Raw genomic sequence first — 21,623 nt, 5'->3', positions numbered from 1 at the left:
AGGAAGGAAGGAAGGAAGGAAGAAAGGGAGGGGAGGGAGGAGAAGGAAGGAAGGAAGGAAGGAAGGAAGGGAGGGAGGGAGGGAGGGAGGGAGGGAGGAGGGAGGAGAAGGAAGGAAGGAAGGAAGGGAGGGAGGGAGGGAGGGAGGGAGGGAGGAGAAGGAAGGAAGGAAAGCAGGCAGGCAGGCCAGACGGCCATAGGATTTCAACTGACATGAAAAAGCATTCAATAAACTCCAACCTCTACTCAGAATAAAAACTCTTTGACAGAAAACATGGGATTGTCTTTCTTCTTTTGGTGCTGAGCATTGAACCCAGGTCTACCACTGAGCTCTGCCCCACCCAGAAGTGGATTTTCTTAACCTAAAATGTAAACTAATGCTCCCTCCCCAAAGATGTCCCCTTCCGATCCCCAGAACCTGTGACAGGTAGCAGGCACAGCAGAGGAACTGCAAACATGGCCATGGCGAGGAACCCTGAGGGGGACATCCTGGGTTATCCAGGAGGCCAAGTTCAATCACATGAATCCTAGAGGTGGATTCCTCTCGCGGCTGCAGTCGGGGAGTAAACGTGACCAGAGAAAAATGATCAGATTTCAAGGGGGTCCCAGCATACCAACCCCAAATATGCCACGTTGCTCAGATTATTTGCAGCTGAAGTTACCTCAGGATCAGGAGACACAGGAAGAGTCCTCTGGCCCTACCCTTTTCTTTTTTCCCTACAGCAGAGCATCAATTCTGTGTGGTGACCTAAATTTCCCTGGAAAGTGTCCCTTCTGCACCAGAAGAGGAAAGTAAATCACCGCTGCAATCTACCCAGATGAGTCTCCTCAGACGGATCCTCATCTTCCGTGACTTTCTGTCGTCTGCCTTCTAGTCACTGTTACACAGAACGTGTGGACCTGACGTGGTCAGTTGTCCAGGGCACGCCATTTCCAAAATCCAGTGTGCAAAACAAGATACACAATAGCGCATTTCCTCTGTTTATTTAAGAGTAACTTATGAAGTTATCATGTACCGTCTATGTAAAAATGTAACTTGTGTGGCTTTGTCCCATTAGATGTTTGTAAATTCATGGAAATTAAACTGGAAGATGGACCCCAAAGAGGACTTCCCTAGAATAGGAAGAGGGACAGAGGAGGGAGGGCAGGACAGAGACCTTCCAAGTCTTGCTTTATATGTCCATGAATTGTTTGAGTCTTTTCCAAGGAGCAGGTATTGACGTATTTGTTGTATAATTAAATTTTTAAAAAGTGTTTTAAGACCCAGGTGGCACCGAGCTGATGCCTCACGGACTAATGACATAGTATTATCCACCATCCGGAGATAATTGGCTCTGTCGTAAGTGTGCTGAGTGGCCATGGTTCCCGGATAAGGATGTGCAAGCATAACCAAGTATTAGAAAAGAGGGTGACCTCATTCCTGCCTGTGAACTTGCACCTTGTATTCCTGCGTTGATTTGCTCTGAAGGCTGAGCCGCAGGGCCCACCTGAGGCAGGACAGCCGTTTCCCCATCTCCATCCTCTCCCTGCCTCTGTCTGAGAGTCACCCAATGAGGCTTCCTCCAGGTCGTCCCACCCCTGGGGCTGGTTACCCAGCGATGGTGTGGAGGGCCTTCTGCATTTGGCAAGGCTGACCACACAGTTGGGCTCTAGGCAGGCTGGCTGGAGGCCTCCGCCCTGCAGGAGGAGAGGCTGAGGACAGACCTGAGGTCAGGAACACAGGACTGAAGCCCACGGTCCACCTGGGTTGAGGACCAAAGGGCAACTTTCTCTTCTGTAAACTTTGTGACATATTATTCTCCTTTGGAAAGGAGAGCCCTGAGCTAAGCACACGTCCTTTTCTTGGCTTTAAAGAAAAGCACTCAGCAAAGACTAATGAGGCACGGGCTCCATCCCCACTGCGCCGACAATGCTGCCCTCAGGTTTGACGTCACCAGCCCAAGGTCCATGTCTGGACAGCTCCTCTACTACCAGTTTTGTCTCTTCTTCTTTCTGCATTTGGTACCAGGGATTGAACACAGGACGCTTAACCACTGAGCCTCATCCCAGCCCTTTTGAGTTTTTGAGAGAGACCTTGCTAAGTTGCTGAGGCTGGCTCTGAATCTGTGGTCCTCCCACTTCAGCCTCCTGAGTCATTGGGAATACAGGCCTGTGCGCCGCACTCTGATTCTTTAAAGACAATGAACTTTCCATTCTAATGTTACTTTTAATTCTTTTGTTGTGCTGAGGGTGGAACTGGGGCCTTGTACACGCTAAGTGGACACAACTGCTGAGCTTCAACCCCAGCCCCTCTGTTATTTTGTTTTAATATTCTGTTAGTTGTAGTTGGACACAATACCTTTATTTTATTTATTTGTTTTTATGTGGTGCTGAGGATTGAACCCAGTGCCCCACACGTGTGAGGCAAGCACTCCACCACTAAGCTACAACCCCAGCCCCCCCTGTTATTTTGAAGTCAAGTAAAAACCTCTAGGAACAGGCTGAATTAAAGAACAAAATACATTCATAAAAAGGAAAGTGCAGAATTGAAAAAGCAAGATAAAGCAGTTCTGTGGGCAGCGGAGTGGCGGAGGCCTAGCAGGCACAGCCCTGCGGAGATCTCATCTATCTGGGCATTGCAGCTGGCCCAGGATTTGTTGGGGGACCCAAATGAGCCCCTGCAGGCCGCTGGACGTGCAGATGGTGACAGCCACGGTGTGTTCAGACCCCTCCTGCTGTACCCTTGGTGAGCACAAAGGCCAGGCATTCTCTAACTTCCAGATGATTCTGCAGAATGAGCTGCAGACATCAATGTTCTCATTCCTCAGGGAACCAACAACCCGGAAGGTGGAGCTGGCAAGCAGACTCTGAGATGATACAGTCGGCTGCACACTTAATGCTTCACAGTTTAAGAGACGTGTTCCCCCTTTACTATGGCCTTTGATTCTCATGGCAATCCTAAGGCAAAGGACAGGCAAGCTCCTGACCTCTAAAAAGACTTTTGACAACACATGACACCGGTGACTGCAGGCAGCACACAGACCTCCACATCCAGCTGAGGAAAGGCTCCCAGATTCCCCCTAGGGCCCCGTCAGACGGGCCTCCTCTAACCATCGGAAAACCGGGAGAGTGGACAGCGGCAGTGGAGCGATCATGTGATCCCTTTTGTATAAGAAAATACACAAGATGCAAACCTGCCCCTTTAGGTGCCAGGTACCAGCAACTCAATAAGCACTGGCCCCTCCCCAGTGACACCAGTGAGCGACTGGAACACAGCTCCCTTCACCAGGTCCCTTGGGGACACTCTGACCAGGACCTCTGGATTTGGTAATGGAAGCCACAGCCCTGAGGAGGCTGGAGGCCTGAGCTGCTTGTGCTGCCAGAATCTTCTCGTTCCAATCAGGGAGGCTGAGCTTTGGGCAGGCGGCTGGACCTCCAGACCAGATTCCTTGTAACTCTCCAAGGCACCCTGGGCAAGGCCCTGGAGCCGCACTTACTTCTCTAAAGTGAATGAACTTTTACTGAAAAAGTGAAAAACATAAAGAATAAATACGAACTCTTGACTCTGGGTGACCCCAGTCTGAGGAGGAGGCAGACAAGCCAACTGGTCATCACCCTAAGTCTCAACTCCAGGTCCCCTCTTGGTGTAGACAGCCCCCCCCCCCCACCAACTGTTGGAAGGAGACAGCAAGTTTGTGTAGCCCAGGAAGGAAGCAGGCAGATGGAGCTGGAGACTTTTCGCTATTATCAACACACCCAAGCAAGTATTCAAGAAGGGCCAGGTGAGACCTCAGGTTCCGCTGAGGCCGCTCCTGGAGCCCCATCCCAACAGTCGGGGAAAACCACTGCTCCGGACGCCCAGATGAAGCTCTTCCTCTCCGAGCCTCTCCCACCATGGGCACACTCTCCCTGCTGCCCACAGGGCACACACTCTCAAAGAGGAACTCCCCGCAGGATCTCCCTTCCTGTGGAGACCTCTCAAGTTCCAGGGAGCGTATTGGGCGGCGGGGGCTGCAGGCAGAACCCCCGCTCACTTGGCAGCGCCTGCGAATGACCACTGTTAACAGTGAACCATCTTCAGATCAGCCATTTGTGATTGGCAGAGTAAGAGTTTCCCTTTCTCTATGGAAAACAGTGCCATACCTGTGACCCCAGTGACTTGGGAGGCTCAGGCAAGACAAGCGCAAGTGCAAGGTCAGCCTTAACAACTTATCAAGATCCTGTTTCAAAATAAAACATAAAAAGGGCTGGGATGTGGCTCAGTGGTTAGTGAAAAGAACCGGTATTTTACATCTCCAACTCATCCCTCTGTTATCAATCACCCCACCCCTTCCCTCAGCAGCTCTTTACCAGCTCAGGAGCAGTCCGCACTTTGCCTTAGACCCAAGTCAGAAATGTGAGAAATGTCCATGATGTCCTCGCTCATGCCCCACATGGTCACGCTTCACTGTCATCACAGCCCTGCCCCAGCAGTCCTCCCAGGAAGCCTCTGAGCCCCAAGGGAAGTCTTATCCAGGGTCTATTCTGGAGTCTTGAGGTAGGGCCTTCCCTGCCCTCCACACCTGAGCCAGCCCCAGGGCCTTTGCACTTCTGGTCTCTTCTGCCTGAAGGGCTCTTAACACTTATCTGCCTCTTTCCTGCCCCATTTCTTCAGATTTCCCCTAAGACCCCTTGTCAGATGGGCCTTCTCTAACCACCACACAGAAAATGCCTCTGTCACTGCCTCCTACCCTACCTACTTCATTTTTCTTATAGAAAATTAACTTTAAATGCGTTCTCACCTTTTGCTCTCACAACATACACTGTGCGGGGCAAAGACCGCTTCTCCATGGTAAATGTTGCATTGGAGAGTGCGGATGAGAGTCCAGCCCACTCTGACTTCAGGGGTCAGCTTTAGTGCGGCCCCCTCAGAAGCCTCCCCACCACCACCCCACACTGTTCCTGCTCGCTGGCATTCTATCATCCCCCACACTGTGAGGAAAAGGTGCAGTCGCATGTGTGCATTAAAAAATTAACATCTGCCTTGCCTTCTAGACCAGGAGCTGGCCAACTGGTCTGCTGGCCAACGGGTTCTTTCCTCACAGTGCCAATGGGGCTGTCAATGCTCCAGCTTTACAGAATATCTTTCTGGCCAATCTAGCAGCAGAGCATCTCAGCAGCTACCCAGAGGCTGCAGAACTGAGTCTTACCCACTGGTCCATCTCATCTGGGTCATGTGGTCAGGGTATGTGAGGTTTTGACTGACGGGACCCAGACTGTGTGCCCCCCCAGGCACATTTTTACTCCTAAGCAGGAGCTGAAGAGCTCCCAGGAGTGCTGGGCACTGCTCCCTGAGGAGGGGGAGAGACGCGGGGCAGTCTGGGAGTTTTCACCCCACCGGAGGTCCCTTTCCACAAAAGGAAGGAGGGGCTGGCTGACTTACAAAGTTGGCAGGTACAGCCCACTTCACTGCTCTGAACCGCACCGTGAACACACAGCCGGGGAGCGGGTGGAAACGGCCAGACTCCTGAGGCGCTGCCCCGCTCTCCCCTCTTGGAGAGGGACCTCAGTGGTCACCTTCAGACTGATCATGAATTCAGTTTCACAGAAGAATCTGGAGACAAAGCAGCAGCAGCAGCAGTGTTACTCAACGCCCTCTTTATTCTGCACACAAGGTTCAGGAGGCAGGGGCACAGTGTGCGGGCTGGGGGCACGCGGTGGCCACGTCACACAGCAGGCTGCCGCTGCCGTGCTTACCAACTGGCGTTGGTGAGCACAGTGAGGACTACCGTCAGTCGCCTGGCCCCTTGGGGCAGGCATTCTAATCCTTAAGAACCAGGGGCGCCTTCACCTGGTTGGCCACCTCCTTGCCCATGAGCGCGTCCACGATGGCAAGGGCGAACTCAAAGCTGGTCCCAGGCCCACGGCTGGTGAGGATCAGGCCGTCCTGTTCCACGCGGCTCTCTGAATAGCTGTAGTGACCTGCCAGGTGGGAACGGCAAGATGCATCTTTAAAGGGCTTGGGGGGAGGCATGACAGTGACTGCTGGGTCAGCGCCCTGTCACAGCATGCCACAGGTCTCACATAAAGCCAGACAGAAACAACGCCTCCTGCTGGCTGGCTGAGGGGATCCCAAGCTCTCAGAGGGCCTCCCAGACACGGAAGCAACTGCTTGGCAAGGGCCAGAGGACACCTGCTGGAGCGAGCAGAGGATCGCCCGCCCGAGGGACATGGTGCTGCCCGAGGTCCACATGGAGGGCGTCCCTGGAGGGGGGTTCGCTAGTCCCTTTCTGTTCCCAGCACAAGCTGGCGTCCAAGGTGACTGCTGGAGCAGAGAGGGGAGGCATGGAGGGCGCGGGGCCCATCCCCTGTGGCCGGCTCCTGGCAATACTGACTCCCGAGCTCCCCAACACAGGAGCCTCCGCTCCCACGGCACGCAGCAGCCAGCCCCACAGCCTGGCCCGCTGCACCCTCCAGCTCCTCCTACTGAACCAGGCCTCTCTGGTCCAGGCAGAGAGGCCAGGGCCATCCTCTTGGCCCAGGAAGGTCCCCCACGCTCCCCACCCCACTGGTCTCAGCATCAGCACAGCCCTGCACAGGGCACGCTGACCCTCCCAAGTCAGGCCTGATGAATACCCCACCACTAACCTGTTTATTAGCTCCCGGAACTGACCATCTGTCCCCTTTCTGGCCCTTCATCTGTGCCTGTCTGCCCAGAGTACCAATGGCACAAAGGTGGTGCCCTATGGTATGCAGATGGTAGTGTCCTTCAACCTGGTCTCTCTCGCCTATTTGTCATTTGAAGGCGTGAGTGCAGCAGGCCCAGGTCTCCCCCACGGGCACCCCACCAACTCTCCCAGCACTAAAAAGGGCCCCAGAACTCCAAATTGTGGCACACAAGGCCCTCTGAGGCTTGGCCTCCGCAGAGACTGGAGTGCAGGGAAAAGACCCTGTTTGAAGGGAGAGCTGGCAAGGGCTGACCAGGCAGAGGTGCAGAGTAAGGGGAGAAGGTGGGAGACGAAGGCCCAGAGATAAATGTTCAGAACTCAGTGAAGGGGCTGCAGTGGACAGGCATCCAGGGTGACTGTGGTTGTCTCTGGGGTGCCAGTGACCCCACTTAAGTAATATGCAGACACAGAGGGCCACTAGAGGGAGGGTAGGAGTCAAAGTAGACAAGGACCTCCGTGAAGGATGAGAGAGCAGGGCTGCGCCCGCCCCGCCCAACTCAGCACAGCATGGCTCAGGCACCTGTTGGGGGGGGGGTGGCCACAGCTGCACCTTGTTCCTGTTTCTGGTGTTGACACCACCAAAGGAGCAGCTCAGGAAGCACTGGCTTAACAAATACGAAAAGTGCAGCCAGAGCTTCCCCTTAAAGCAGAACCCCCATGCGTCAGTGGTAGTCTTGAGCTTTTCAAGGTGAGTTAACAGCGCCTGCAGCAACCTACACCTTACTATCATTAAAAATCAGGTCCCTAGGGCTGGGGTGGTAGCGCAGTGGTAGACTTGCCTAGAGTGTATGAGGCACTGGGTTTGAATCACAGCACCACATAAAAATAAACAAAGGTCCACTAAACAAAGGTTTTTTTAAATAGTCACCCACCAAAACAACAAGAGCACGGGGGAATCTCCCACCTACACTACTGTGGAGGACACAAGGGCCCCTCGTTGAAGGGAAAGGCTCTCATGACTAAACCCATTTACTGCTGGCTAAACCAGGCCAGGGCGGTCTAAAATGCAAAGCTAGAGAACCAGCGGGGCTGGCTGTCCAGACCTGCGACATGCCACCCGGCCTGGAGGGCACAGCAAGCCAGAGGACCGGCAGCCACACCTGCCTGGGCCGCGGGGTGCACATGAGCTCACTGCCACCCCAGCCAGGGAAGATGCTACTGCTACGCCCAGGTGACAGATGAGGAAACCGAGGCTCAGAGAAATGAAAGACCCCACCTACGGTCCCACCTGAGTGAGGCCACCCATCAGAGAGCTGCCAGTGGCCACTGGAGCCCACAGGTGACCACTGGAGCTTACCAACACAAAGGCCACCCGGGACAAAAAATGAGTCACTGGAATTACAACTTGCTTGTTCAACACCTGACAAGCTGAGAGCCTCTGGACGGGACAGCTCCCCTGGGGAAACCTCACTGCCCCACCAAGTGTACCATGAGGCCAAGTCAAGGCCTCCCGCAGAGCAGTGCCCACCATGCCTGTGGCTGCTCCTCTAGAGCACTAGGCCTGGCTCAGATGTCACATGCTTCCTCCTGACGGGACTGGCTAACTTCAATGTCTGGTAACTTAAACACGCAGAGCCTTTCTGCCACAGGGGAGGGATGGGCAGAGGGCAAAACCTCACCTGAGCAGCAGGAGGATGGCAGCTGCCTTGCCTGGTCCTGGGTATCAGGAGATTCACCAAGAAGAGGCTGTGAGCCTCGCAGCCTGCTCCCCACCACCCCCAATAAGAACACAGAGGCAAAGGGCGTGGGCGAGGCGGGCAAAGTGCCTGCTCTGGCTCCTTCCACCCTCTGAAATCTTTCTACTACCTCCAAGTAAATCAAACTCCTCCATTTAAATACCCAAAGCCAAATCTTTAAAAAAAAAAAAATTTCATGCAGATAATATTACTCCCAATTTAATATCTAATTAATAAAAAGTTACTGATTTTTCAAAAAAATACATGGTAACAGTATGGTGGTGCACATCTATAATCCCAGCAGCTTGGGAGGCTGAGGCAGGAGGATTGTGGGTTCAAAGCCAGTCTCAGCAACTTAGCAAGACCCTATCTCTAAATATAAAATGCAAGAAAGGGCTGGGGATGTGGCTCAGTGGTTGTGGCCCTGAGTTCAATCCCTGGTACCAAAAAGAAAAGAAAAAGAGAAGATGATGAAAGCAAGTGCCCAACTATTATTTAGAAAAGAAATAGGTTGGGCTGGGGATGTGGCTCAAGCGGTAGCGCGCTCGCCTGGTATGCGTGCGATCCGGGTTCGATCCTCAGCACCACATACCAACAAAGATGTTGTGTCCGCCGAGAACTAAAAAATAAATATTTAAAAAAAAAAAAAAAAAAAAAAAAAAAAAAAAAAAAAAGAAATAGGTCACCAAGGAAGCAGGCCATGCTGCCAAGGAAGCAGGCACTCTGGGAGAAGAAAGCAAGGTTCATTTTGCTGTGCACTGTGGGTAAATGGCACGTTCTAAACTATGGTCAGGGTTGTAACTGTACCCTAGGCTGCTAGAAAAGCATTCATAAAAACACAACCTCAGCATGTCTCATAACCACCTTCTGTCTGTGACAGCAGAGACCCAGAGCCCTGCCTCTGCAGCCCCAGGTGAGCACAGCTCCCGTGACACAGCTGCAGAGGACCAAGGCCACCCACCTCAGCCCAGAACACCCTGTGTGCCACCCCGTTCTAGCTGCAGATGGTGCTAATAAGTTTTCTGAGGTCTTTTTGTATATGAAAACATAAGCATACTTACTCCCATTCATCATTTTGTCTTTAGCAAGTGGGTGTGTTGTAACTTTACTTCCAAAACCTATTTCATGAGCCAAAAGAGCCGTAGGACCTAAAAATAAGATTAATAAAAACTTGAGGGCGACAAAGAGAAATCATACTTTAATATTCTAACAGCAAATGCATTCTTCAAAATTAAAAGCTCTTACATAAAACAGAGTTGTGGTTCTGAAATTAAACACTTCTTAGTAGGAGAGGTAAAGTACACTCTGAATAAATCATTTGCTGAGCACATGGGGCAAAATACACAAATCCAAAACACTTCAATGAGAACTTAATCAAAAAGATTTAACCTGACACCTGTGAAGCACAGGCAGGCTAACAGCATGTGCCCAGGGACCCAATGCACCGAGTACAAAGGTGGGGGAGACCACCTTGCGTCTACTTCCTTCCTTACTCCTGGCAAAAAGAAAGATCTAGTTACACATTAAGGGCATCCAGTACCCTCTGGACTTCTGGACTTTGTTGCTATTTTATTTTTCTACCTAAAAGTGAAAAACAGAGAATTAATGTTCATTTATCCCTCTACCCATCTACATACTCAGGCAGTAAGAAGAGCACACTGCCCTGCCCGGAAGGAAACAACTGTGAAATACTAACTCTTAAATATGAAGGCACAAGAGCTTCCTAAAACTACCTATGCAGGGGGCTGGGGATGTAGCTCAGTTGGCAGAGTACCTGCCCCGCAATGCACAAGGCTCTGGGTTCAATCCCCAGCACCACCAAAAAAGAAAAAACTGGTTATGCAAAGAACCACACAGAAATGTCACCATGTGAAATCACACACCCTGCTCTTAAGATAAAGCCTGAGGGGCTGGGGATGTGGCTCAAGCAGTAGTGCGCTCGCCTGGCGTGTGTGCGGCCCGGGTTCGATCCTCAGCACCACATACAAAGATGTTGTGTCCGCCAATAACTAAAAAATAAATATTAAAAAATTCTCTCTCTCATCTCATCTCTCTTAAAAAAAAAAAAAAAAAAAGATAAAGCCTGAAAATATTAGGCACCAGCCAGAGATTTCTACCCAAACAGAGTTCACTGGAAATGGTCAACTTTAGCAATCGCCCTAAGTCATGACCAGGTGGCTCAGCGGAAGCACTGGCCCCGCATGCACAGGGCTTCAGGGGCAGTCCCCAGCCTTACCGCACTACCTTCAAACTTTTTTTAAAAAAATTTTTTACTATACTTTTTGTTTTCTAAGTCTCACACACAATTCGAAGGCCCCAGGTCTCCCCTGGATAAGAGGACCCCGCCTGCTGCAGGCTCACCAAGTGTACCTTCCCGGCAACAGCAATTCTACACAGCAGGCCACACCGAGCGCAGCTGCCGCATACAGCAAGCCAAGGAAACCAATGCTGGGGCTTTCTGCCCGTGTCAGCTTCAAACCAAGTCCTCATCAAGTCCTTAAATCAAAAGCCTCAAACACGTCTCTTTCCACTCTAACTTTTATTCTACACACAAGACAACTACTATAACCACTGTGGTAGCCAAATTTAAAAGTCTATGAAAATGGAATAACTATCTCACAACTTTTACTGAACACACACCAGCATGTCATGAACCACCACTCTTCAGTTTTTATTTGGTAAGAGCTGAAGAACTAAGAAACCCTACACGAGCTGATGTTTTCAAGCAGGTTTCGGTGAGGACAGCAGCAAGGCGAGACCAGCAGTCCTTAGGCTGCTCCCTGGGGCAGGGTTAAAAGCCTATGCAACTGTGGACACAGGACTTTACTGATGCCTGGTCATGAAGCTCAGAGCTGCTTTCTGTGGCCTAGGAGTCCTGCTTGGAAAATTAAAGGAGATATTTATTATTCTTACTACTTGAGTCTCTGGTGGATGAAAGTGCTGCTAGTCTCCCCTCTAGATCTGCTCTGAGCGAGGACCTGAGGGTGGGGCTAGCAGAATCCTCGTCCCACAGCACCATCAGGTGGAGACTTACAGGAACAACACCCTGGCCAACTCCCTGAGCATCCCTCCACGCTCATAGTAAAGCTCATTTTATCTTCTTCTCAAGAAAGCCTCCCCTCCAATTTCTCTTTCTCATTTACTATCAGGGACTGACCTAATGTTCTTTCAGTTCAAAAGCAGTTCTCACATTCTAACTGCAACATTCCAAAAGAATCTTCTATTTATTTGCTGATTTAAACAGGGAAATCTCAACCAGACACAGCAGTGCACGCCTGTAATCCCAGCCACTGGGGAGGCTGAGGCAGGAGGTTGGCAAGATCAAGGTCAGCCTGCTCAACTTAGCAAGACCCTGTCTCAAAATAAAAAATAAAAGGGCTGGAGTATGGCTCAGCGGTAGAGCACCCTGGGCAATCCTTAGACCCACAAAACCAAAACATCAGCCCTCTCCTGCCACCCTCTGCTGTCCCATCGTCCCCATCCACATAATCACTGCAACATCCACTTCTCACCACCTGTCTCTCTGTGCCCCCACTTTGCACACAGTACAGAGATGCTGGTACTGGATATTGAACAGGATAAACACACTGCTAGTGTAGTTTACTTTTTTTTTTTTTTTAAAGACAGAGTGAGAGAGGAGAGGGGGGGGAAGAGGGAGAGGGAGAGGGAGAGGGAGAGGGAGAGGGGGAGGGGGAGGGGGAGGGGGAGGGGGGGAGGGGGAGGGGGAGGGGGAGGGAGGGAGGGAGAGAGAGAGAGAGAGAGAGAGAGAGAGAGAGAGAGAATGAGAATTTTTTAATATTTATTTTTTAGTTTTAGGCGGACACAACATCTTTGTTGGTATGTGGTGCTGAGGATTGAACCTGGGCCGCACGCATGCCAGGCGAGCGCGCTACTGCTTGAGCCACATCCCCAGCCCATAGTTTAAAGTCGATTACTGTAGGGCCCATATTCCTGGCATGGTAGTCAAGCTTATCCCAGCACAAGACAGTGAGCCACATGAGGCTGGTAATTTTGCTACCTCCACGACACTGCAAGACTAAAGGTCATGTGGTTTTGCTTTTAGCAGAGTAATAAGGAAACAAATCCAGGCAGACTCTCACTTTATTCATTTGGTCAAAGCACCTGAGAATGAGGCTAGCTTCCCAGCAGCAGAGCAGTCAGAGACCAAACTAATAGGACCCATGACATATTCCCCAGGAGGGAGCAGCTGCTTGGGACACAGTGACTGCGAGCCTTCAGAGAAGCCCTTCTGTCCCAGGGCAGGCGGCAAGAGGCCAGCGCACCGGGGAACCCGAGGGCAAGGCCAGCCAGGACAGGGGCCTCAGTTGTCCCTCCCAGTCTCTAGGCAGCAGCTTCAAGCACTGGAGGTCTTAGGACACCTTCAGTTTGTATGTGGGTCACACCACTCACTGTGTGCCATGTTAGAAATTAAAACCGGGATTTTTAGGGGGTGCTGGGGATGGAACCCAGGGATTCAGGCATGCGAAGAGGTGCCCTATCCTTGAACTACACCCAAACCCCAAACTGGGAGATTTTAAAAGCATGAGAAGTGCCCTGCCCAAATGATAGCTCTGACAACCTCTGATGCCACTCTTGTGTGAGAGCAGGAAAAGCAAGTGACATCCCCAGGGTCTGCTCTCACCTGCCTGCCCTCTGGAGGAAAATGAGCCCAGTGCTGGGGCACAGAGTCCCTGCTGCCACCTCTTTAAAAAAAGACCTAACATACTGAACAAACACCAGCATGTCACTTTGACCAAACCACCCACCACGCTGCATTTATTCACTGGCTCTTCTGAGACACACTTCATGAAGACCACAGCAGGAAGGGCACTGGCCAGAGATATACACTTGACAGCAGGACAGCATCTGACCTTCAAGCAACAGGATGCACTTGCAATGACACAGATGACAGAATACTGCTACAAAGAGTCAAAGATGGGGTACAAAGCACTAAAAGATTTTTTCTCAATTATGTGGCAGATGATGCAGGGCCCAAGACCACCTGAGAGAGAGAATCAGAAACACCCAGGACACAGGCTGCAAGCGCCCTGGCTTACAAGCCTGCAGGGCAAGCTCAGGGCAGAGCTGTGGTGTTTATGTCTGAGAGGTTCTTGCTGACTGTGCTGGCAGGAAGATCTGCTGTGACAAGCTGTTCACTGAATTCCATTGGCCTTGTTTTCCTCTGAGGTCAACTGAACATAGAAAACAGTAAGTTGCACAGAATGCAGACCAAGGGTACAGAAAAGGCCGACCAGACAACTGGACTCTGCTGAAAGGACATGACTTCATGCCACCCAAACCAGGCACACCAGGATGGAAGCCTTCAAGCCTTCTCCCCCTGCGCTGCTGGGGCACATTACCTGCACAGATGGCGGCTATGAGGCCCTTCCTGCTCTCCTGCTCCTTCAGGATCTCCTTCACAGCAGCAGACTGTCAAAGAAAACCAAAGACAGCCAGCTATGATTAGGTTGTAAACCAGCATCTCGCCAGGAATCTTTGGCCAAATTTGATTTTAGCTTAAACCACAAGAGCTTCAATCTATTTCCCCAAAATATCTCTAAATCATTAATATGAAAATTATCAAATTCATATCATACCTATATTCTTACCCTCAGTCAAGGCTTTTGTCCTGAAAGAAAAGCATCTCTCTTTGCTTAAAGACGACAGGAGAAAGCACTAACTCCTGGCACATTTTACCCCTGTGGTTCTGTTCTCCATGGAGAAAGAGGCAGAGGGGTGTGGGGGTCTTCAGATGGCAGAGTGAGGACTGACCGACCAGGAGACCTCCCTAATGTCCACTGCGCCTCTTCAAGTCTTTCTGTACACCCCACCCCTGCCTGCTCACCTGCCCCTCCCATCTCTTCTTCCCTGGTCACTCTTCACACAAGACTTAAAATGAAGAGGCGGTGGACCCCCCTGAAGCCATTGTCATTCATGCTGGCACCTCTAGTCCCCACAATCTCCCTCAACCAAGACTGCGGAGCAGATGGCTGGCCTCCAGCTTCCTGTGTCAGCCTTCACAACATCAGAGCACTCTTCTGCAGCTGGGGAAACACACATGCTCTTACTGTGGACTATGGGTGCCTCTCTTCATAGTAACTGATCACTGGCTCAGCTCTTTTCATACAAAAGCTATTAGAATATTTTTTAAAATAAAAATAAGTTTATAATATGATTTGGTTAATTTTAGTTGTTTTTCTTTCTTTCACAACCTTCTCCCTAAAATATCCAAATAACAAACTGCACAAAACACAAGTAGATGCTGAAATGCCTGCTTTAGACTCCACCCTGCCCAGCCTTTGGAGGTGTATGAGTAAATTTGAGCTTTTACCTCAGATAAATTCTGTGCACCCAGATTACCTCCTGGCAGAACCACCACATCGTATGGTCCCTGTAATAGTTCGAAAAATTTAAAAAAGAACATTTTATTTCAAATATATAATTAAAGTGACAATCTAATAACACTTTTGTCTTTCAAATGTGGATACAAATAAAGCATGGGAGATAATCCAAGTATTTGTCAAAAGAAAAATAGTTAGGGGCTGGGGTGTAGCTCAGCAATACAGCACACATGAGGCCCTAGTTCAATCTCCAAAACCATCCCCGAAAAGAATTTAAATAAGTCATGCTGAGTTCCTATGATGGGATGTTTCTAACTAGCAAAAAAAATATGCAGAATATATGAATAGAGAAACATGAAAGGATGTCCACGTGGCAGAGCAGCAGCTCCAGATAACTGCACTCTTGTAAGAGACTGGGGTGCCTGAGCTGAAGGAGAACAATGGTCTGAGCCCAGCTGGGCTACACAGAGAGGCTGTCACACACACAGACCAAAGTATAAACAGCACACATACCCAGATGCACGTTATGCGAACCCACAAGCCACACACATCCCCCAGCTGTGTGTATTCAGATACTCAGAGAGGCACAGCCACTAAAGGAGAGCAGAGTGGGGGACGGAGGGAGAATAAGCACTTTGACTTTATATATGTCTATCTCAGATGAATCGCCCTTTGTTTTTTCACCATGCTGGGGATTGAACCCAGGACCTTGCTTTGCCAAACACGTGCTCTGCCAAACCACATCCCAGCCCTGAATTATTATTTGAGAAGAATGTATGTAACAATTTTATGTATGTATATACGTATGTTTTGTGTGTATATATGTTTTGGTACCAGGGACTGAAGGGTACTCAACCTCTGAGCCACATTCCTGCCTTTTTTGTATAGTTTATTTTGATACAGGGTCTCACTAAATTGCTGAGGCTGGCTTTGAATTCTTGATCCTCCTGCCTAAGCTTCCTGAGTAGTGTGACATCTACTTTTTAGAATTACTTTTTAATATCATAAATATCTGACTTGTTTTAAACAAAGCAAAAACTCAAAAAACTAAATGGAAGTGAAGTACCTAATTTCTTTCACTCTTTATAATTTAACTAAATGAATACTTACAAAGGTAACTGCTGATCTAAAATACTCTAGACACCAGAGGACGAATAGAAAAGAGGAATCTTTTATTTTTCTCTTCTATTTCTATTTTAACAGGATAAAAAAAAGAACTTGTATATATTAACAATGTTCCAATTCTCCACAAGCCAGCCATGAAATATTCACTGTGTGAGGACAACTCACATGGGGAATTCTGCTTGGGTTCTGGCACAGCACAACCATGGTGAGCTCGGTCTGCCCCCTTTCTGCCACTGTCCCCTTGAGTATGGCACAGCCCACCTCTCGTCCCCTGACAGGCCCATCTGAACCTGTGGCAAGGTGGGCAAGAGCTTCTGAGACAAGGGACCCGGCTTTCCCTAAGATAACCAGGAGAGCCTGTCACCCTCAAGGTGAGGACCATCCTTCTAAAGGTACTGAAAAAGCAAGGATTTTAGTAGAATCTTATCCACCCTGTAACCATTCTGCGCAAGCTGTTTCATCTGAGATGAATCAAACACCTGAGAAGCAGCTTTAAATGAAAATGGAGACCATCATGTAAGTGAGATAAGCCAGACTTGGAAAGTCATGGATGAAATGTTGCCTCTCATTTGTGGAAGCTGGAGCAGAGTAGAGGAGCAAATAGGCTGTCATCAAGACCCAGGGAGGTCAGCAGAGCAAGAGGAGGAGAGTGAGAGGCAGGGAGGGAGGGAAAGAAATATGGGATGGATCTAACAAAACAAAGTCATACACACGCATAAATACACCAAAGGGAATTTCCTCTTCATGTACATGTAGAAAGAAACAATTAAAACTGAAGAGCCACGAAAGGGAGAGCTATAGAATAGAGGAGGGAGAGTGGGGAAGGGAAGGGGGAGGAAAAGCGGGGGAGTGGGGACTGACACAGAATTCCTCCTATGTATACTTTTGTTAAAGGAACCCAAATGCTATGTATCACAAACAAACAGCTTTAGAAAAAGGACAGAAAGAGGCTTCCACACGCCTCCGCCTTCGCATCCATTCACTCATCCACACACCACCCTCCCACCTTCTGGACACAAAAGCAGTATCTACAACTGCCAGGTTCTATGGTACAGCAGAAAGGTGACACCCTCAAGTTTGGTGGAGAATATTTCCAAGGAAAATAATTTCCTTAAAATAAGTCTATTCTAACAATGACCTTATATATAATTAAAAGACATTTCAAGAAACTAACATAGAAGCCATATGAAGGAATAATTTCATGTACAGAAAACAAACCTGCTTTCGTGCATCTTCAAGACTGGCATCAGGACAAATGACAACATCACGGCTACACTGTACTGGGTCTTTTCCAGACAGACCTGCAACCGTGACCTTAATCTAAGAGAAAGACATCATATTTAAGAATGCTAAGACATAAACTTAAGAGTAACATTTTCACATCTTTCCGGGGTTTTAAAATAACTTGACAGTAAATGTTACAAGAAAACCAAACTGAATGTAAGCTATTACACTGACTATGTATTTAATAACTAGGTCTGTGGTGGTTTGCCTGGGACAACCCCAACTTATAGCCACTGTCCTGGCACCTCGTCTGGCTATAAAATCCTTTCTCCCACAAGTGATCTGATTCAGGAGATAAATTTCACGATCATTCTATTAATAACCCATCTTGCAAGGTTCCTGTTGCATTTAAACCTCATGGCATTTTTATAAGGTAGAAATGCAAGTTAAAAAATAAAATCCCACGTTATTTTGCAAAAACTTAAAAAGCTAACAATACAAAGAGTTGGTACTAGGAAAAAAATGGGCATTTTTCTACCCTGCTGGTGGGTACACTGGAGAGCAACTTGGCAAAACCTATGACGATGACGCGGATTTTCCCTGGGCCTAGCAATTCCATTTTTAGATGCAGAGTCTGAAAAGCCTTCCCCACATTTGCACAAATCAATAAGTAAGTACAGTATGTACCACAGCATTGCAAGGCTGGACGCAGAAGAATGGACAGGTTGTGGCACATTCACATAGTGCAATATTAACAAGCAACAGCAAATGAATAAGCTGGATTTTCAATTTTGGAACCAGAAAAGTATGCAGTAAACAGACTGCAAGGCCAGACTGCGTGGGTCTACCACCTGGCTCCTCTATTTAAAACTCTGTAACTTGGGCACACTTCGTCTCTGTTCATCAGTTTCTTCAACAGTAAAATGGGTTGCAATGCCTAACAGTTCTTATTAAGGTGCATATAAGTAAATGCCTTGCATGAAGTCTGGCACACTGACAATAGTCTGGAAGTGACCTTATAATGCAGAACCTTAAAAAAAAAAAAAAAAATATATATATATATATATATATATACACACACATATATTTTAGTTGTAGATGGACACAATACATTTACTTTATTTACTTATTTTTATGTGGTGCCTCACACATTAGATAAGCACTCTACCACTGAGCTACAACCCCAGCTCTTTAAGTGTGTTTCTTTAAAGCAATTGCTCTTTAAGAAATGGGTCCACAGCTGTGCATTTTGGCACACGCCTATAGTCCTAGCTACTCAAGACTGAGATACGAGAACTGCTTGAGCCCAGAAGTTCAGGGCCAGCCTGCAGAGTAGCCACACTGTCCTTGTGAAAGAAATGGGTCCGAAAGAAATAAGGCAAGATGTTAATAAGTATTAAACATGGGCAGTGATTAAAGAGATACTTGTTATTATGTAATCACTGTATTTTTGAACATATTTGAAATATTTCATGAAGTACTCTGGGTTTCACTCTATTCAATGTCTTTAAAAATCCAAACCTTTTGACAAGGACTAGTAAACAGCACTTACCCCAGCTCTTCTCATGACATCCACAGGGATAACGGTCTCCATCTCCTCTGCTCCTTTGGCCAGGATGACCAGGGCTCTTTTTGAAGCCATTTTGATGTTGTTTTAACACCTTAAAAATTAAAAAAAAAAAAATGTCAAAAAACTTTCACTACAACCCTATAATAGCCAAAATATTTAAGTTAAGGAACATTTTAAAGCACACTAAGTATCTCCTAGGGAAATTATTTTGGTAAGTATTTTTTTTTAAAGCATTTTGGTTAATAATCTACACGGTAGTTTCAGTTGCTCTGTTTCTGAGCTGAAGACAGAGATTGCTAACGTGTGTTTGGTTTTCCTTTTCTTTCTATTTATTTTTGTGGTACTGGAGAATTAACTCAGGGGTGCAGTGTTCTACCACTGAGCTATAGACCTGGCAACTGACCCCCACTTTTTTTTTAATTTTGAAAGAGTGTCTACGTAAGTTGCCAGGCTGGCCTTGAACTTGGGATCCTCCGTCTCAGCCTCCCTAGTATTACACAGACGGGCACTACAAGGGCAGGCTCTTTATCACGTTTCCTTAAACCCGATTTCTAATATGCTGAATACGAAGTTTTCTAAAACACGAATGTGGGTCTCGTCTCGCACTCGGCACAACGCAGATCCTCAAGTACCGTTTCACAAAACCCAACCACACTGATTACCAGCGGCAAAAAACGGGAACAGTTGTGGGAAGTAGCCTGCAAGAGCTCTGGAGAGGATTTTTTATATATTTTTTAATTTTTTTTTTAAGTTCCAGTAAGAAAAGCAAAAGCTCCGGGGAGGGGCGTGGCCGGCAGCGTCACACACGCGCACACGGTTCTCAGCCTGAGGAACGCGCACCGCTACCTGGAGCGCGGGGCTCTCGCGGAGGGCAGAGGCCAGCGCCCGCGCTCCGCGACCGTAACCTACACACTTCCACATGCGCACGCCCTGCTCGCCCCCACCCGGCACCGCGCGCCCCAGGCCCGCCCGGCTCCTCCAGGCGCTGGTCGGCAACCCGCTATCCTTCCCACCGTGGAAGGCCTCGACGCGGTCGGCAGCTCCGCGACGCCTGGCCCACTCACCCCGCGGAGCGAAGGCTGCTCACCCCAGCACGCACGCGCCGCGGGCCCTCGGCGCTGCACTGCGCAGACTCGCGCCGCTCGCGTCAGTGGGTCACTTCCGGCGGAGCTCGCTCGGCGGGCAGCTGGGGAGCCTGCCTTCGCAGCCGGCGCCCCGCGCGGGCCGGGCCGCTCTCCGCTGCTGCGCAGGTCGCCTGCCCCCTTGCACGCACGTCGGCCTGGTTCCTCTCCCCTCTTTCTGCCGGGACTCTTCCCGGGTTGTCCCCCTGCGCTTCGCCGCCGGTCCCGGGCGGCTCTGCGTTTCCTGGGCAGTTTCTCTCCACGCTGTTAAAAGCCCTGCCGCCGCCGCCGCCGCCGAGCCTACGGGATTAGAGGGATGCCAAGCAAAGAAGTCGATAAATACGTAGTGGGTAGTTTGTTTACAGGACCTAATTTTAAGTTTTTGGATATTAATGCTTTTGCCACTTTCATACCAAGATGATGAAGATGACATTCCTGTCCTCATCCAGTTCCATCGCTTCTCCCTCCAGGTGACAGCGTTGTTAGCTTCCTGTACATCCTTCTCATGCAAGCACATGTATACTGTCAATACTGTTATTTTCCTTCTTCCTCACATAAAAATGTTGTCCGTTGTGTACTTTGGTCTTCACTTCCCCTTACACACAGTTACCTCTGTTGCATGAACGTCGTGGAAATCTTTTCATATCAAAAAGAACACCCGGCCCATGCTCTGCCATCGTGGGCATATTCCATAGTTTATTTGCCAGTGCCCCACTGATAACCTGGGTTATTTCCAAACATTTTCTGTACAGGTAGCACTGTATCGAATAACATTATACCCATGACCTACGTGTGCAAGTATCACCAAGGTAAATTCCCAGCAGTGGGAAGCACATTTGGGCAACTCCATACAAGTACTGAATGAGTTCAAATAGTTCTTAAATATGTCAGTGTTTTCAAGGTCTCCATTTAGACATTAATGGAGACCTTGAAATTATTATTAATTAATAGACATTAATGGAGACCTTGAAAATATTATTAATTAATAAGTTAATTACATTTACTTTCAAAAAATAACATTTTATTTTTCGTTGTTAGTTTGCAAAGTGCTTTCATACATTTCACGTGCTCCTTACAGTGGTGGTGAGTTTTTTAATTACTAAAATTGTAAATAAAGTCATTTATGCAACACTCCATACTTGTGCAAACATTTGAAACATCTTTGATCAGTTGATATTTTAAGAAGGAACTTTTGGAGTTCTGCAATCACTCCAACACTCCAACACCTTCGGCTATTGGAAGTAGGCAAAAGCTGTCCCCCTCCAGCTTTGAAAGAATGTGGGACACAGGAGTGACAGAGAGGGAAGCAAGTGGTCAGAGGGTTGTGCTTCAAGAAAGAAGGAAGGTTTTAAGTGGATGGAAGGAAACCAAAAGGCCTCAGGCTGTTGCCTTTCCATAGTAAGCTCTTCTTCCTCTTCTTTTTTTTTAAATATACATTTTTTTAGTTATAGATGGACATAATATCTTTATTTTATTTATTTACTTCTATGTGGCACTGAGGATTGAACCCAGTGCCTCACACATGCGAGGTAAGTACTCTACCATTGAGCCACAGCCTCTCATAGAAAGCTCTTCATAAGACCTGCTGGTGGTCTGCTGCAGCAGGACACAGTGGCAACAGAGTAAAAATGGAAGCTGGGCAGGGTATCCCAGGCCTGTAATCCCAGCGGCTCGGGAAGCTGAGGCAGGAGGATCACGAGTTCAAAACCAGCTTCAGCAAAAAGCAAGGCGCAAAGAAACTCAGCGAGACCCTGTCTCTAAATAAAATACAAAACAGGGTTGGGGATGTGGCTAAGTGGGCAAGTGCCCCTGTGTTCAATCCCCGGTCCAGTAAAAATGGGAAGGGGCAGACACACAGGAGTTAAACACTCCTGAGACATC

At 48.6% G+C, this 21,623-nt stretch overlaps 1 protein-coding gene across 2 annotated transcripts; it reads right to left on the bottom strand.

The window, feature by feature from the left end:
- Positions 1-5,598: 5,598 nt before the first annotated feature.
- Positions 5,599-19,836, bottom strand: Park7 (Parkinsonism associated deglycase). Of its 2 annotated transcripts, none has more exons than XM_005334740.5 (7): positions 19,686-19,836; positions 18,604-18,712; positions 17,046-17,147; positions 14,693-14,752; positions 13,722-13,791; positions 9,423-9,509; positions 5,599-5,939 (listed from the first exon to the last, which is right to left on the bottom strand). In XM_005334740.5, the coding sequence occupies exons 2-7, from the start codon at positions 18,691-18,693 to the stop codon at positions 5,779-5,781; spliced, it is 570 nt and encodes a 189-aa protein (XP_005334797.1). In that variant the 5' UTR covers positions 18,694-18,712; positions 19,686-19,836; the 3' UTR covers positions 5,599-5,778. The 2 variants fall into 2 exon arrangements, with proteins under 2 accessions (XP_005334797.1, XP_013218077.1); XM_013362623.4 differs by having other exon boundaries at positions 19,635-19,757.
- Positions 19,837-21,623: the final 1,787 nt, after the last annotated feature.

The sequence above is a fragment of the Ictidomys tridecemlineatus genome, chromosome 11 (assembly GCF_052094955.1).
Source record: "Ictidomys tridecemlineatus isolate mIctTri1 chromosome 11, mIctTri1.hap1, whole genome shotgun sequence".
NCBI lineage: Eukaryota > Metazoa > Chordata > Mammalia > Rodentia > Sciuridae > Ictidomys > Ictidomys tridecemlineatus.
Note: the sequence above shows the minus strand (reverse complement) of the source record. Positions and strands in the feature narration are given on the sequence as shown.

Excerpts from the sequence above, each read along its gene's own strand:
- Park7 (XM_005334740.5), bottom strand. The coding sequence starts at position 18,693 with ATGGCTTCAAAAAGAGCCCTGGTCATCCTGGCCAAAGGAGCAGAGGAG. Across the intron at positions 17,148-18,603 it reads ATGTCATGAGAAGAGCTGGG|ATTAAGGTCACGGTTGCAGG; the intron begins GTAAGTGCTGTT and ends TCTTTCTCTTAG. Across the intron at positions 13,792-14,692 it reads GTGCACAGAATTTATCTGAG|TCTGCTGCTGTGAAGGAGAT; the intron begins GTAAAAGCTCAA and ends TTTCTTTGACAG.